The 17,503-nt window shown below is 38.9% G+C and overlaps 1 protein-coding gene across 1 annotated transcript in view; it reads right to left on the reverse strand.

Moving 5' to 3' along the window:
* Positions 1-17,503, reverse strand: part of MACO1 (macoilin 1) — a 66,329-nt gene that overhangs the window by 30,032 nt on the left and 18,794 nt on the right. Inside the window, exons 4-6 of the mRNA XM_006077997.4 lie at positions 15,893-16,016; positions 13,983-14,161; positions 12,270-12,771 (exon numbers count right to left, since the gene is read on the reverse strand). Coding sequence (XP_006078059.1) covers positions 12,270-12,771; positions 13,983-14,161; positions 15,893-16,016 — 805 coding nt within the window. The remainder of the gene's footprint in view (positions 1-12,269; positions 12,772-13,982; positions 14,162-15,892; positions 16,017-17,503) is intronic.

Here is a 17,503-nt window from a genome sequence, read left to right on the forward strand (position 1 = left end):
AATTATAAAACAGTATACACAGTATATGAGCTTCGTTTTGTGAAAAGAAGAAGTATGTGTGCAAAAGAAAAAAGACTGAGAGGATGTGTATGTAAGACAGTGGCCATCTCTACTTTCAAAGTTGGAAGTCATCAACATTTGTAACTTATTTTTAATATTTTAATTATTATTTTCTGATTGGGAGAAAAGTTTTGGGTTGTTTTTTTTTTTTTTAAGAGGAGGCTGTTTATTTGCTCTGCATGGTTTTTCAACATTCACTGTTCCTCTCAGATTTGCCCACATCACAGGCCAGTTTCAGAATAATGTGAAAGCCTTAGGAAAAACCCAACTGTTTTACTTCTTAAACTTTTTAGGTCACTCCAAAAAAGGGGAACTTAACTTTCTGAAGTAGAAGACGCCTCAGTTCCTAAATCTACATCAACTATTACTTCCCATCCATTAGTCCCTATCAAAGCAACAGTCTAAGTCGAGATTCAAATCCAGCTGGTCTGTGAAATCTGTGAATAACCAGTCTCATGTCCCCTGTTTTGATGTCTGCTCCAAGAATATGGCAGAAAAACACCCTGATGTGGAAGAAGTCACCATCCTTAAGCATAGGAGGCCTCTATATTGTATCATTTGAGGAACACCTCTGATAGCTCAGTTGGTAAAGAATCTGTGTGCAATGCAGGAGACCCTGGTTTGATTCCTGGGTCAGGAAGATCCCCTGGAGAAGGGATAGGCTACCCACTCCAGTATTCTTGGGCCTCCTTTATGGCTCAGCTGGTAAAGAATCCGCCTGCAATGTGGGAGACCTGGGTTCAATCCCTGGGTTGGAGAAGGGCAAGGCTACCCATTCCAGTATTCTGGCCTAGAGAATTCCATGGACTGTATAGTCCATGGGGTCGCAAAGAGTCAGATATGACTGAGCGACTTGCAGAGAGACTCAAACTACACTTCTTATCGCAAGATTGCTCCCTTTCCTGCTTAGTGGTCAGAAAGCCTCATGGTCAGGTGTTGAGGACTGCAACAAAAAAGGGAGCAGTCTTTTGACTCTGGAGGGGTGCTGTCAGCAGGTGCATGTTTTCCAGGAGCACAGGGAACTCAAGGATAGGAGAAGACAAAAAGCCCCAGATTGCCAGACAGTCCCTAATTAAAAGTCCTTTCTACAGAAGTCCAGTCTTGATTGATGCGGTCAGGAGGGGATGAACAAAATACAAGAATCACAGGAAGGGTCAGGTGCACAGGTTATAAACCTGTGAACCAATCTGGCCCATAAACATGTTTTGTTTGACCTTCTTCTACATGAAGTAAAAAAAATATTTAACTGTGACATTTCACATAAAGATATCTGTTTTTGGCATCTCTTCTAAATATCAGAAGATTTAGCAACATTGAGCCTACAATCCTGCAGAGCAACAACTGGCTGTCCTGTCTGGAAGGGCACGTGCTTTCAAACTCCTGGGTGCCAGGTATAGTACTGATTATGAATGATGCCAACCCTGGCCCCCAGCTCATGCCTATGCCCTGCCTCATTCCTATATGTGTCTGAGTCTGCTCTACCATCTCTCGAGTCAGGGGAGAGGAAGGACAAGGGCCCTTCTCAGTTTGCTGCACTGTATTTCTATTTCAAATCTGTTTCAACACTCTACCAAGAAAGGAGAAAGAGACCTGAGAGTAGGGAGCTGTCATTCTTCTCACAAATAAGAAACTAAAACTTGTTTTAATTCTGAGAGGCCCAGCTAGCTAGCAAAAAGGTTTCAGAGATCCCCGAGAGATTTGCACAGACTGAAGTATACTCACACTGGCTGTCAAAGTATTCAAATAGCTAGTTTCTAAATGAGAATGTGAGTAACATTTCAAGACCACAGTTCCTTTTCGTTGGAGTTCCTCCCCTTCAGGGAATCCACCCCTAATCCTTAGCTGGTAATCTTAATTCATTATGTGCCAATGGAGCATACTGACTCAGAATTTAACACAAAATTTTATAGCAGTTCCTTCTGAATTCTAGGGAGCAAACTTTCTAATTGTCTAATCAGAAATTCCTATTGTTGGAATAAAATCTCAGTATTCAACATAAAAGTGTTTCTAATGTGGACTCACCCCATCAAATAATTTACATGTTATTTCATAATTTATCTATGCAACACAGATAATTATTTCCTTTGATCACCTGGATATGGAGACACTAAGTAAACCACTGGCTTAAATTCATTAATGCCTAGCTTCTAAAGTGGTGAGTGGTTTTCAAGCTGTAAAATAGGCCTGCTTAAGTCTAAAATTATCACGCTTCTATGACTACATTTATATCCCAGAATATTATAGTTTTAAATCACTGCAATGATTAAAACAAATTCAAACTATATTATGAATTAACATAATAAACAAAGCTAACCAAGTAAAACCTACAGGTGCCTTAAATACTATGAGCAAGGCAGAAAATGAAAACAATCAGGTCTGACAACACGTTGGCTCAGAAACAATGCTAGACTAATATAAATCAGAAACGTGTTTCCACAGAGACACTAAACTTACTAAATATTAATAGAAATACACTCCATTACTTATTTTTTCCACTTTATCATTTCCAAATAATTTAATAATAGCTACTAAATAGCTACATACAAGATATTTAATCTAATCTAACTAGAACCTCTAAGTGTCTAGATAAAATCTTCTTTCTGAAATGTCACGTATTTTACTAATTTTACCTCGAGGCTGGATATGATACTGCTACAAATAAATGAGCAAATGCACCTGCAGAAATGGAAAGGCCTGCTTTGGCAGCCACCACTCACGGGGATAGTGTCAGGCACGTCACGTGCAGCACGGGTTGTCAGTGCAGGCGACAGGGAGCACACGGACGGCAAGTAGCCAGGGTAAAGTCCAAAGCCCCAGTCACTGTCTCCCAAGATCAGATTTTCTTTCACAAACTATTCCTGACACAGAGCAAAATGTATTCAAATGAAATGTATTCAGAAGAAAACAAGCCAATGTACCACTTTCTCTCTGGCACCTGAGATGATATACAGGGCAGTCAACACATTTTCTAACCAAGGGGATTTCCTTGGAGGGAAAGTTCTGGAACTGAAACGTGGGATCTGAGTTCTCTCTCTCTAGCTACCACAAAGACAAAGAGAACGGCTAGGACTAAGCAGGAAGAGAGAAGGCAAGAGCCACCAGGAAAGAGGAATAAGGCAAGGCAAACAGATTTTCTCTGCGTTCTTGGCTGACATGTGGTTTGTGCCTAGATTCCCTGGCCCTGCAGCATAACCATCCCACTGCCAGAAAAAATGGCTTTTTCAACAGCTGTCCCTTGGAGTTTTCTTCCCTTGCCCTTGTAACTTCCAGAAGTTCCTGAATCTCTTGCACAGCAAGGAAGGGGGCTTAAGAGTGGAAACTCTTTTTATTTTTTAGAAATAAAGTCAGTAACAACTTACTCAAGAACAACTAACAGTTGGATAGAAGGTCCTTGGCTTGGTCTAATGTAACACTGAGGTTTCCCAACTTCAAAAGCCTTTGAATTACACGGCAGCGGCACCACACTGCAATTACTGAGGCCCGTCTTTCTTCTCTCGGCCGCCTACCTATTATTTTTCCTGGACAAAGGTAACATTTGTTCAGTAAGTATTTATTGAGCATCTACGGTGCCAATCACCATATATTGTGGCAAAGGAAAAAAGGGGAAGACAAGAGCAAAGGTGGTCCCTGGCCTCATTGAGCTTCAGTTCAGTTCAGTTGCTCAGTTGTGTCTGACTCTCTGCGACTCCATGAACTGCAGCACACCAGGCCTCCCTGTCCATCACCAACTCCTGGAGTTCACCCAAATTCATGTCCGTTGAGTCAGTGATGCCATCCAACCATCTCACCCTCTGTCGTCCCCTTCTCCTCCTGCCCTCAATCCTTCCCAGCATCAGTGTCTTTGCAAATGAGTCAGCTCTTCGCATCAGGTGGCCAAAGTATTGGAGCTTCAGCTTCAACATCAGTCCTTCCAATGAACACCCAGGACTGATATCCTTTAGGATGGACTGGCTGGATCTCCTTGCAGTCCAAGGAACTCTCAAGAGTCTTCTCCAACATCACAGTTCAAAAGGATCAATTCCTCAGCGCTCAGCTTTCTTTATAGTCCAACTCTCACATCCATACATGACTACTGGAAAAACCACAGCCTTGACTAGACAGACCTTTGTTGACAAAGTAATGTCTCTGCTTTTTAATATGCTGTCTGCTGCTGCTGCTAAATCACTTCAGTCGTGTCTGACTCTGTGCGACCCCACAGACGGCAGCCCATCAGGCTCCGCCGCCCCTGGGATTCTCCAGACAAGAACATTGGAGTGGGTTGCCATTTCCTTCTCCAATGCATGAAGTGAAAAGTGAAGTCGCTCCATTGTGTCCGACTCTTCGCGACCCCATGGACTGCAGCCTACCAAGCTCCTCCATCCATGGGATTTTCCAGGCAAGAGTACTGGAGTGGGCTGCCATCGCCTTCTCCGAATATGCTGTCTAGGTTGGTCATAACTTTCCTTCCAAGGAGTAAGCATCTTTTAATCTCATTGAGCTTACATTCTATTATGTGCATAATAAGCCTGTGTAAAAATTCAAAGTATGTAGAAACAGACAATGTAGAAAGTAAACATCTACTATACTCAACTATAATTGACCATTTGGTATAAACTATTTCAAATAATCTTCTGCGTATGAAAAGAACAATACTTACCCATATTTTGTAATGGGGTCATACTATCTGATCAGTTTTTCTACTTCCTCCCCTTTAACAATCCATCTTGAGGTCTTTCCATTACATTCTTTTTAAGATACGTTTCCACCTTTCAGGGCTTCCCTTGTGGCTCAGCTGGTAAAGAATCCGCCTGCAATGCAGGAGACCTGGTTTGATCCCTGGGTTGGGAAGATCCCCTGGAAGAGGGAAAGGCTACCCACTCCAGTATTCTGGGCCTGATGAATTCCATGGACTGTATAGTCCATGGAGTCGCAAAGAGTAGGACACGACTGAGTGACTTTCACTTTTCCACCTTTCAAGAGAATCCTCTGTAACATTCCCCACTTTAACTATTGTGATCCCCCATGTAGGACTCTTTAGGGACTTGAGATAAGGCTGGAAAAGTCCATATAAGGCCACCTTCCCCAGGTACTTACCCCAGTGAATGCACAAAGGCTCTACCTCTGGAACTGACTGCACTGTCTTGTTTCCTCCCCAGAGTTGGGTCTCAGCTTTGGATTCTATCCTCGCTTTGTGCCTACAATCTCTAAGATGACAAAACAGAGGCTTCTTGGATTCTCTCTTTATTATGCTCTTTCTTTACAGCTATTCACACCAAAATCATACTGAATCCGCTGATAATTAAAAATCAGTATCTAAAAATATGGCCCTTTCCTTTCAGTGGATATCTAACTTTAAATTGTCTGTAGATGTCTTAAAACGGGGCTTCCCAGGTGGCCTAGTGGTAAAGAATCGCCTGCCAATGCAAGAGACTCAGGAGATATGGATTCCATCCCTGGGACAGAAGATCCCCTGGAGAAGGAAATGGCAACCTGCTCCAGTATTCTTGCTTGGCAGGCTGCATTCCATGGACTTGCAAAGTTGGACACAACTGAGCGTGCGCACGCACATCTTAAAATGTGGGGAAATGAAAAATTGGAAGTAGTGTAAATTGTCTGTTATTTGTCCCCAAACAGCAAGACCACACTAAGGAGTCTTCTATAAGGCAGCGGTTACACAACAATTTAAAACACTGGTATGTGCAGACAAGATTAAGTTCAGAAGTACAAAGACTGAGAACTGCTTAGTCAAACCACCTGGGCCATCTGTGCCACCAGCCAAGTCCCATCAAGGAAGAAAGTTGGCTGTTCTTATTAGCTTTTGCTATCTTTGTCCCTCGTAAGAAAAACACAAAATCACAAAACATAAACATAAGATTTATAATGGCTAGAAAGTGGAATGAAGGCCAGTGACATTCTGCTCACCCACCAGCTTAAATTAGAAAGAGATGAGTCACAAATACTCATATCACAGCCTACTAAAACACAATACTAATCAATATATTCACTGATGGACCAAAACATTATAAAGCCTATTTATCAACTATGTTGTCATCAATCTATATGCTCCCAAAATATTTCCCTAAGACCCAGAAGTGGTAATATAAGTTAGTTCCTGGGTATGAATGTAAATTAAACAGTGAATAGGTTAGAATTTCTTAGAGAGCTTCTCTACCCCTTCGAACCCCTACCCTCCCCCGCCCCCGCCAACCTTTGCTGAGGCAGGGCTACCACACTTGCTTAGTGATTACTGGAAAAGTCCTAATAAACGTTCTCTACCTTTCCCCCAAGGTTCTTAAGTCTCCAACTATGCAGAACTGTATGAACAAAGTAAGTTATAACATTTTGGTGTGCCTGAAACAGCCAAATGAATTTAGAGAAGAAAAAAAAAAAAGAGTAACTAATCAATAAATTACAGCATTCCCCAGATTTCCATTTTCCCCTAAAGAAAAGCTACCCCCACCTCTGCCCTCAGAACTTACCACGATGGCCATGCCCATGCCTCAGACTTTTCAAGCAGTCACCAGTGGCCTTGCCCCAGGGTTGATGTTTACATTCCCTATCTTAAGGTCTCCAATTTGAGGCTCTCGGGTCTGCTCTGTCAGCGTAGGCCTATCCCAGGTTTATTCCTAAAGAGCAAATTCCCTGCTAGGGAGCTCTAGGGTGCCTGAACTAGACTAACTCCCATGGAGTCCTAATGAGAGCTGCATTCTTAGAGATCCTATAAATTTTTGGGGGTACCAGTGGATGGCCACCTTCTGTTCAGAAATAAATACACCCCTGTGTCTTTGGCAAGAGCAAGAATTTTTAAAACTCTTAAAACAGCATCTCTCTAGAAGAAAGGAAAATTAAACAAATTCTAAAATTCTAAGCATTTCTTCTATAAATTTTAGCCAAAAGAGCACAAAATTTAGCCCCAGTGCCAATCCTTGTGCCAACTTTAGATGTATATATATTTGAAACAAACAAAAACACAAGAATTTGTAAAAAAAAAAAAAACAAAAAACTTAAAAAAACAGAACAATAAAGCAGGTTATTAAACAGCAAAGGCAGAAGTCAAGAAACTTTGGTTCTGGTCCTTGTAACTGTCCCTCCAGCTGGTTACTAGGACTAGTCATTTAATCTTCCAGGGCTTGTTTACTTCCCTGATGAAATGACAGGGCTGGGGAGGCTGGTCTAAATATCTCTGCAACATTCTAAATTCTACTCAGTTTCATTAAATACATCTCTTCTAGGCAAAGTGTGGATATTTTTCCTTTATGACTCTTCACACTAAACATTATTCAACTACATTAAAGAGTTGATATCTTACTAAGAGTAAGCATGAGAAACAAGAAAGATTAATCTGTCTTGAACACAAAAACAAAGAAAGAAAAAGTGGGATGGAAATAAAACAAAGAAGAGACTTCTACTTCACCATTTCTACAGAATATGGATCACTTTACATTTTGTACCCAGTTTTAAAATCTCTCCCTTAACCAAGAAACGGAAACAAGTAACAAATTCCAGACAAGAAACCCCACAGTCTTGGGCTGTGTTTGAGAGGAAGCACTGTGCCAAGCACAAACAAAAGTGCTGGCTCTCTTGCTTGCGGGCCCTGGAGCCACAGGAGAGCGGCTCAGGCGCTACACCCTGACCTACAGACCTCAGACACGTCACCGAAGGACCACACAGAACTGCCATGGAATATGCCGTATCAAGTGGAAACCAGGTTAGGCTAAGTTGGGAAAATGATTTCAGTATAATTTAGGTGAAAAATCAGGATGAAAAAAACTATACAAACCCTATGGCCACATCTATATAAATTCAGTTGATGAAAATACAAGAAAAATTTAAGTGATTCTGTCACATATCTCCTTTTTTCCACCTAAATTTTCTATAATTTTTTGCACACTTAAAATATTTAAAAACTGACCACTGGAGAAAAAATTGAGCAAACCTCAGTCTAATTTACATGATTCCTTTTTAACCCAGCACTTAGTTAAAATAACTGATCTTCCTCATTGCTTTTTTGTTTATATATAGAATTTTTTCCATGTCAAAATTAAAAATATTTTTGGCTACCAACATTATAAGTCTGTTTCTAAATAACTTGGGTAGAGAATTCAGACATCAAGCTGGCAGAAATTGGGTCATTTTGTAAGATACTTATTTCTCAAACCAAAAGATGTTTTAGCAAGTTTCCAAACTTTTCCTGGAAAGTGGCCTACAAGCAATGCTTACTGCCAAGTCCCTCACCTTCCCCAACCTTAGCAATCTACCAGCATCCTTTTTAGTTGCTGGCTAGGAAATCCCATGGACGGAGGAACCTGGTGGGCTGCAGTCCATGGGGTCGCTAAGAGTTGGACACGACTGAGCGACTTCACTTTCACTTTTCACTTGCATGCAGTGGAGAAGGAAATGGCAACCCACTCCAGTGTTCTTGCCTGGAGAATCCCAGAGATGGTGGAGCCTGGTGGGCTGCCGTCTATGGGGTCGCACAGAAGTCAGACATGACTAAAGCGACTTAGCAGCAGCAGCAGCAGGAACATCTTTGGCTTTGTAGGCAAAAGAGTTTCTGTCACAACTACTCAACTCTGCCACCATAAACTAGCCACAGACACTACATAAATGGATGAATGTGGCTACGTTTCAATAAAACTTACTTTACAAAAACAGGCAGTGGGCCACCTTTGGCCTGTGTGCAGTCATTTGTCAGTCTGTGGTATACGCACACTAGAGAACATCCTTGGAGTTTGGAGAGACAATGAAAAGACCCGAAGGACTGCTTGCTCCTTCACAGGGAACGACCATCAGATCTTACTTTGACAGCCATACCAATCTTCAAGACTTCTCTTTGAAAGTGGTATATTAATGAATTCCCCCCCGCAAAGTCAATGAATTGGTTCTTCAAATATAGCAGTTTTCAACCATGATATTGAGACACACACAGCTATGTGGAATGTGTTGCATTTACTAATAATACAATACTGGTTTTCAAGTGGTTTTTTAAAAATTTATTAAAGGGACAATCAGTCTTATCCCTCTAGCCAGCCTGGACCTGTACACAGCCCTGGATATACCTGCAAGAGCGAAGAACTCATGTACAAACTGTTGAAGAGACTTCAAGCCCAGCCTTTTCCATCTGAAGATAACAAATCCACTCTCTGGCTAACACCTCAAATATGTCAGGTTTGGATCTGTTAGAGTCTTAATATTCATCAAAACATATATGAAGTCAAGGAAGATATATTTTCCTTTCATAAACCTTCACTGTTATCACAGAAAAATTTGAAAATGCATGAAAGATGAAATAAAAACTAAAAGACCCAATACTATCAAGGAGAAATAACTACTATTATCGTTTTGGCTCCTTTCCCGTCAAATCCTTTCTCTGTGTAGATCAGAAAAACAAAATGCTTTCAGTAAGATTCCTCTCTACTTTCTTCATGAAATATTATATTATAAGCACTACCCTATATTATTAGCTGTCTCAAAATATGATTTTTAATGTATTAAAAATTCATCAAATAGATGGACTATAAATATTTAAGTTTCTCCCCTATTGTTGGATATTTACATCATCTATTTTTTATACTATTACATGAAAAGTTGAAAATAATCCCATGGAAGCTTATGAAACTATTTAATATTTTATATTTATGTATTTGACAGCAGGTATGCTCGGAGGGATTAGGGGCAGGAGGAGAAGGGGACGAGAGAGGAGAAGATGGCTGGAAGGCATCACCGACTTGATGGAAATGAGTTTGAGTGAGCTCCGAGAGTTGGTGATGGACAGGGAGGCCTGGTGTGCTGTGATTCATGGGGTCGCAAAGAGTCGGACACAACTGAGCGACTGAACTGAACTGATTCCCTAAAACAAAGTTATACTCTAGAGCCCTTCAGATCAAGGCACATCAGAATACACATCAGTGACCACAGGAAGAGGTATATCCCCCAGGCGCGGGCTCAGGAGCACTGGACTCACGACTAGAAAACAGGCCATCTGAGTCCTTGAAATTCTTTATTAAAGGCAGATGAGGTAGTAGAGATAACCGACATGACAAGTGGGGCCCAAGTGAGATGGTATCACAGAACTGAGCCTTGATTGCTCTCTCTGTAACACCCAACAGAGGAAAATTGTTTTGACTTGACTGCTATTATTAAAATTGTGCAGGAGAGAGGATGTTAAAAAGCTGGTGGCAGATGTTTCATTTATAGCATATAATACATTTGTGAGATATTCACTTTGATATAGAAGGTCAACTAATTGGTCTTTTTCCCCTGAGCAAATGAAAGACAGCTGTCTGCTGAGTGTTTTCTCCGCAGGGCACGATGGGGCAGAATGTCAAAAAAAACACATGTGAATGTCAGCCTGGTAACAGCAGCAGCATGGTATGTTTCCAATAGTGGCCAAGGGTTATGAAACCTCTAGAGCCTTAAGGAGTAGAATCCACCTGTACTTCCCTTTATCTAGCTGTCAATCAGAGAACTAAAACAAATTATTAATCTAATTCATATAATTTATAATACTAGAAACTTTCCCTCATGAATTGTCTGCTCTGAAACAAGCCAAACAGGATCATGAGATAACTTAGTGGAGAGAGGGAGTCACAGCGGCCCTCTTGAGCTATGTATTTTCGAAAGGTCCATGAAATAATGCCATTTACAATAATATGGATGGATATAGAGATTATTATACTAAGTGAAGGAAGTCAGAGAAAGACAAATACCGTATGATTTCATTTATATGTGGAATCTAAAATATGGCAAAATGAATTTATTTGCAAAAAAGAAAAAGACACATAGACACAGAAAACAAACTTACAGTGATCAAAGAGGAAAGGGGGTAGGGGGATAAATTAGGAGTTTGGGATTAGCAGACACCAACTACTACATATAAAATAGATAAACAACAAAGTTTTACTGTATAGCACAGAGGACTATATTCAATATCCTATAATAAACCATAATGGAAAAGAATATGAAAAAGAATGTAGAGATATATGTATAACTAAATCACTTTGCTGTACACCAGAACCTAACACAACACTATAAATCAATTACACTCCAATTTTAAAAAATAATAGAGAAAAAAAATAAAAAAGCTCCAGTTCAGATCTCAGTTTCCAAATTGAAAGATATGAAGTACAAGACTCTTCAGAGTCCCTTGGACTGCAAGGGGATCAAACCAGTCAATACTAAAGGAATCAGTCCTGAATATTCATTGGAAGGACTGATGCTGAAGCTTCAATACTCTGGCCACCTGATGCAAAAAACTGACTTATTAGAAAAGACCCTGATGCTGGGAAAGATTGAGGGCAGGAGGAGAAGGAGATGGCAGAGGATGAGGTGGTTGGATGGCATCACCAACTCGATGGACATGAGTTTGAGCAAGCTCTGGGAGTTGGTGATGGACAGGGAAGCCTGGCTTGCCGCAGTTCATGGGGTCGCAAAGAGTCGGACACAACTGAGCAACTGAACTGACTGACTGATGAAGTAAAAGGAATGTATATGTATTTTATAAAATATATAAAACACAGCAAAATTAAGTCTGAGCCAATCAAGGTAATACAACAATGTTCATCTTTAACTTAAACATGGGAAAAGGAACATTTCTAATTAAAATCTGAAACTAACACTGAACAGTTGACCCTTGAACAATATGCAGATTAAGCCCAGTGTAATTTATAGGTGGCCCTCCATATCCATGGTTCCTCCACATCCACAAACTCAACCAACTAGGGGCTATGTAGTACTGCCGCATTTACTAATGAAAAACACGTATAAGTGGTCCCACACGCAGTTCAAACACATGTTATTCAAGGATTAACTGCATTGACCTATGGAATTTTTAGAAAGATTATTTTTTGTACCTGACAAAGATTTGCATGAACAGGCCACAAACTCTTCTTTTCGTGTCTATGCCACATGATCTTTGGATATGCAAATTGAAAAAAGACTAAAGATACGCCTCTTGAAACCACGAGAAGAATCAAGTTATGTGTAAATTTGTCAAATATGGGAAGTAACCACTATCACCTCACACTGAGCACACTGGAAAGTCAGTGCTTCTGGATGGTGCGGGTGACCCACAGACCTGTGCGAAAGAAACACTAAATGTCCAACACCAGAGCTAACTGTCACAGAATCTGATCACAAACAATGCCTACAGGCCTACTCAGAAATATGCTTCTCAAGACCCATGTCAAGTTTGTGGGAAGTGTAGGCAAGGACACAGCACACACACTTACCTTACCAGTGCGTCTGGTTTGCTTAGCTGGTTATTAGGAATACAGTTTTCCATTAAGTCCTTGTGTGCACTTGGGCTCTTGCTAGTGCATTTCTGCTTCTTCTCGTTTTTACTAGATGAGGAAGGGATGCTCCCATTTGTGGCGCTGTGACTTCGAGGTGAGGAGTTCACAACGCCACTGGCATTTTTGTAGTTTTTTGAGGAAGCAGTGCAGGAGTCCTCTTTCAAGAGATTTTCTGTACTTCCCACAAGATCATTATTTAATCTTTTACTGTTGATATGGTTTTCCATATACTCAATTTCTTGTATTTTAGAGTCTACAGGTTGTAGAATATTGTTGTTATTTATTCCAAGGTTGTGTTTTTTGGCATCTTTGTCTTTTTCTTTCCCTTTTTCTCGGTATTCTATCTCTGGCAAAGTTGTAGAGAGTTTTTTGTTGGCTGGGATACCTCCGTTGTGGTGTATGAGGATTGAGGAATCCATATCAGGTAATCCTTTGGCTGCTACAATACCAAAAACAAACCAACAAACAAAAAAAAAAACCCACACTGGAATATTTAGTTGTAAAAAACCAAAATGGATTAATTCAGCAAACGGTGTCATCTACACTTAGAAGCGCACTGCATTGAGCTGCCAACTGATTCAGAAGCAAGAACCACACCACATTGTGCTAACTTCAAGAAGCAAAGCCAAATAAATTTGATAAGCTGCACATTTAGAAAATCACCATCGTTTCAAAACACCACGTCATTAAAGTTCTGACCTTGAAAAGAATATGAGGATTTTACAACTAAGTCATACCTCATTTATCAGTCAAATCAAACTTGTCTATCACTGGGGTGACAGGACATAGGCAGATCATAATCTTAAAGGTCACATTTAAAAAGATGCTTGCATTAAACAAATTTAATAACTTTACTGAAAAGATAGATTAAATGAAACAAACAGGTGTGATGTTAGCATACAGGGCACCTATCCTTTGTCTTGCCTCTATTGTTAAAGTAATAAGAAGTCTGTTATCATTTACTAGGCCACTTTACAATGAATTTTCTGTATAGGTCTACATATTCAAACTCGACAAAGTGCACTTGAAGAGATAATTTTGCACCACACCAGAGAACAAGATTTTGTCATGGATCAACTAAAAACAAAAACCAAAGAAAACTGGTATTGCTGTCTGTTCACTTATTGAATTGGTTACATATTCATGAAAGAGGCTGTATTAGAAAAAGGTCATTCTAAGATCCATGTTGCATTATACAAACCATTTAAAATAAGACCTAGCCATGTTTGCTCTATTCAGAATTCTGATTTGTAAAACAATTCTGTGTTTACATCTCTATCTGGCTTATACTTGGCTTGCTACAATTACAAATGCACATAGTTACATATACTATTGTCACTGAGAATAAATATTTTAAAATCTTCATAACAAATAAATATTAAAATAGAAAATAAACTGTAAAAGGAAATGAAATAAATTTTAAAAATAAACATATTTAAAAGCACATGGTCTTAAGACACTAGGCAGAAAACATCATACATATTCTATATTTCATGACAAAGTAAAGCAACAGTCCTAAAGAGGAACACCAGAAAACACAAAAAGCCATGGTAACTTCCCAAAGCCCTAGCAACTTTTCTGAAAAAATACTACTGACAAACAAACTAATAACTAACCTATTGAGCCAACAGCTTTAGAGTAAAGACCTACCTTCCTCGGCCTCTTTTTCTTGCTTCTGTAGCATCTGTTGCTCTGGAGGGAGGGCTTGTTGAAGAAGCTGCATGTAAAATTCGTTCTCTTTTTGCACTTCTTTTTGCTTCCTCAACCGCATTTTGTAGCTTACATAACTTTTGAAGCCAAAGCCCAAAGTCACCACAGGGTATCCAATACTAGAAAGAAGACAATTCTGCCAGTAAATGTAAGTTAAGGAAACAAGCAACACGTGCATCCAGCACATGAGGACCCTATGACTGATTCATCATTATAGATGATGATAATAGCTGAGCATTCAGTAAACACATGTAAACATGTCTGTTGTGGAAATCAGGCAGCTAGCACGCAGAACAAACCCCTATGGAACAGCAGGACCGTTGGACCGTAAGAAGCTGCCCATTAGGCCCTGGCAATCTTCAAATACACTCAAGAAGTTACCAAAGGGACTGCTGGATACAGTGGCTAAAGTCTTTGATTAACATGGAACCTGCCTCATGCATGGTTAGGACTTAGGGATCTGTATGTTTTTAAGAACTAAAAAGGTAGAGATTTTATGAGTGATCATAAGTAAACATTGCAAGCATTAAAATCAAACACATCATTTGGTTTTCAATACTAGAAGGCAGGGTCAAATTCAGGTGACTCATCTTCTTGCTGCCTGAGAAATGTCTGTTACTAGCTATTCCTGGAAAATTAGTTCATAAACACTCTATCAAACATAAATTAAGAATCGTTTAACCAAGTATCTGATATTTTCAGAGCCAACGTTTGGTTTGCACCAACAAATTAAACCAGCTGTCCTTACAACTCTAATCTCTGGGACAAAAAGTTGAAATATTTTCATTCAAGCCATCAGTCTAATATTGTTTCAAAGCCTCTGAAAACACTGTCAAAACTTTTCTTAAGCTTCATTAATGCTGTTATTTAGTTGCTAAGTCATGTCTGACTCTCTTGAGACCCCACAGACTATATAGCCTGCCAGACTCCTCTGTCCATGGAATTTCCCAAGCAAGAATACTGGAGTGGGTTGTTATTTTCTTCTCCAGGGGCTCTTCCCAACCCAGGGATCGAACCTGCATCTCCTGCATTGCAAGAGGATTCTTTACAGCCACCAGCGAAGTCTCATTAACATTAAAACATAATTTATCAATTATAATTAGTCTAAATGTGATCACACCACAAATTTATAGTGACAAGTTTATTGACCAAGTCTATTTAATTCACTTGTTTGTAAAGATTTTAAACATATTGGTAACTATTTTTTGGTTGTTGATTCCTATTTGTTTTGGTTTCCACCATAAATATTAGCAAAAATTGGTGTATTTAAAAGAAACATACATTAAGTGGTGATTTCTACAATAGATATAAACAAAAATCAAGATTATTTAAAAAAAATGTTTCATGGTTTAAGGTTAAAAATAATAGTCCTTAATAATTATTAATAACATTATCTTGCTTTTGTAAACATGCAAAGGAAATTTTAAAATCATTTAAGCTCCATGAAATAGTCTTATATTTCATCAAGGCTTTTTGGAATCATTATCTGATTATAATAAAAACAGATAACAAGTCAGACACCTATGTACATGGACCTAATTAAACACTTTACATATATCACCTCATTTCATCTTTCCCATGACACCCCATGAGACAGCTTCTCAATACATAGGTAAGAGAACTAAGGCTTAGAGAGAGTGACAAGTCCAAAGCACAAAGCTGTTAGGGGGCACAGCTGGGATTCAAACATTCATCTCCCTGACTAGAGCGCTCATGTTCTTTACCACACCATGTTATGTTGTCTTCTGAATTCATATAGTACCTCTAAGAAAAAATTTACAATTAAATTTACCATTCTACATTGAAAACACTGAACTGGATTACAGATTAAGAACATACATAATACTCACCAGTGAGCAGCAAATGGGCGACAAAGGTCTACATGAAAATTTTTGAGATCTTTAAATCTAATTGCTGCTTCAATATAAACAAAGAGTATCCAGAGGGATACTGTGGGCAAACACACTCCCCTTTCTGTGGGAAAGCAGCAGAGAGACAAGCATCAATGAAACATTAACTAATATAACAGATGGGTTGTTTGGGAGACTGGTTCAACTACAGTAACTTTCATTTAAGACTTTGAAACTAATTAAAAGGCAATTTGATCCAAATTGAAAGCTTTCATATGACAAAACATGCTATGGAATCATAAACAAAAATAAAAACTAGTATTCTGGCAGAAAATATCTACAACATATGTTAAAACAAAGAAATCATAGCCCTAGCATACAAAGACCTCCTACAAATCAATAAAAAAGGCAACTGAAGAAAAAAATTTGGAAGTTATAAAAGAAAAAAAAGTGTGTGTGTGTGTGTGTGTGTGCGCTCAGTGACTCAGTTACAGACAGTTAAAAAACATGTGAAAACATGTCAACTTCCCTACTGATTAGGGAGATAAAAATTTTTAAATGAGACTTGATTATTTTAACCTATCAGATAAAGCCAAAATTTTAAAGATGGGTAACAGTACAGGGAAGATGTGTGAACGGCTTCCCTCTCATTCTTAGCAAGAATATAAATTGGGGTAACTTTCTTATAAGGCAATTTGGCAGTATAATGAAAAATACTTATACCTTTGACCCAGAAATTCCAATTCCAGGAATCTACTCTATAGACATATAAAAGAGCCCTGGGATAAATGTATAAGAATGTTCAATGTATTATTTGCAATAGCAAAAACTAGAATTTAGAATTAACTTAAATGCCTATCAATAGGAACTGCTGAATTACAATAAATCTATATAATGAAATATGATGCAGCTTTTCAAAAGGATGAAGATCTGTATTACCACAGAATGATATGTAAAAAAAAAACAATTTTTAAAGAATGAATTATAGCACTAAGAAATGTTTCTGACATTCAAGTATTATTCAAAAAAGTTTTTTTTCTTAACTATAGGCTCATATTCCTTTTGTAATTAAAAACAATTTTCAACAGAGGAAAAAGCAATTTGCAATAGAATAAACAAGACTCAAATAATCAGATAATTTTCACTGGGTTGTAGAATCAAAGTCTGTAGGCTAGGTCCATCCGTGTCAGGACATGACTAGTAATGGGATATTTTATGAAGACGGAACATAAAGACATGAGATCTATAACTCTGGAAAGATCCCCTTTGAGAGTGTATACAGCAAGCCAGTTACAGAAGAGACAAATGGAGGGAAAACTCAGTGACCTGAAGAACTAGATGGCTTTTTTCTAAGACTCTTTGGATTGGATGAAACAGAAGAAAAATTAGTCCCAAAGATTAGTTCCACTTAGTCCAACTTCCTCATTTTATGGAAGAGTAAAGTGAGGCCCAGAGTTTATATAAACTGTGTCCAAATTCCCAGACACAATACTGAATCTGCTTCTAAGGAGAATTCAAGTCCCCACAGACCTAGTCCATAAGATGAGAAGACAGGCAAAGTCCTGTGAAAACAGCTAATGGTTTCAACCATTCTTATAGATTTAATAAACC

The sequence above is a fragment of the Bubalus bubalis genome, chromosome 2 (assembly GCF_019923935.1).
Source record: "Bubalus bubalis isolate 160015118507 breed Murrah chromosome 2, NDDB_SH_1, whole genome shotgun sequence".
NCBI lineage: Eukaryota > Metazoa > Chordata > Mammalia > Artiodactyla > Bovidae > Bubalus > Bubalus bubalis.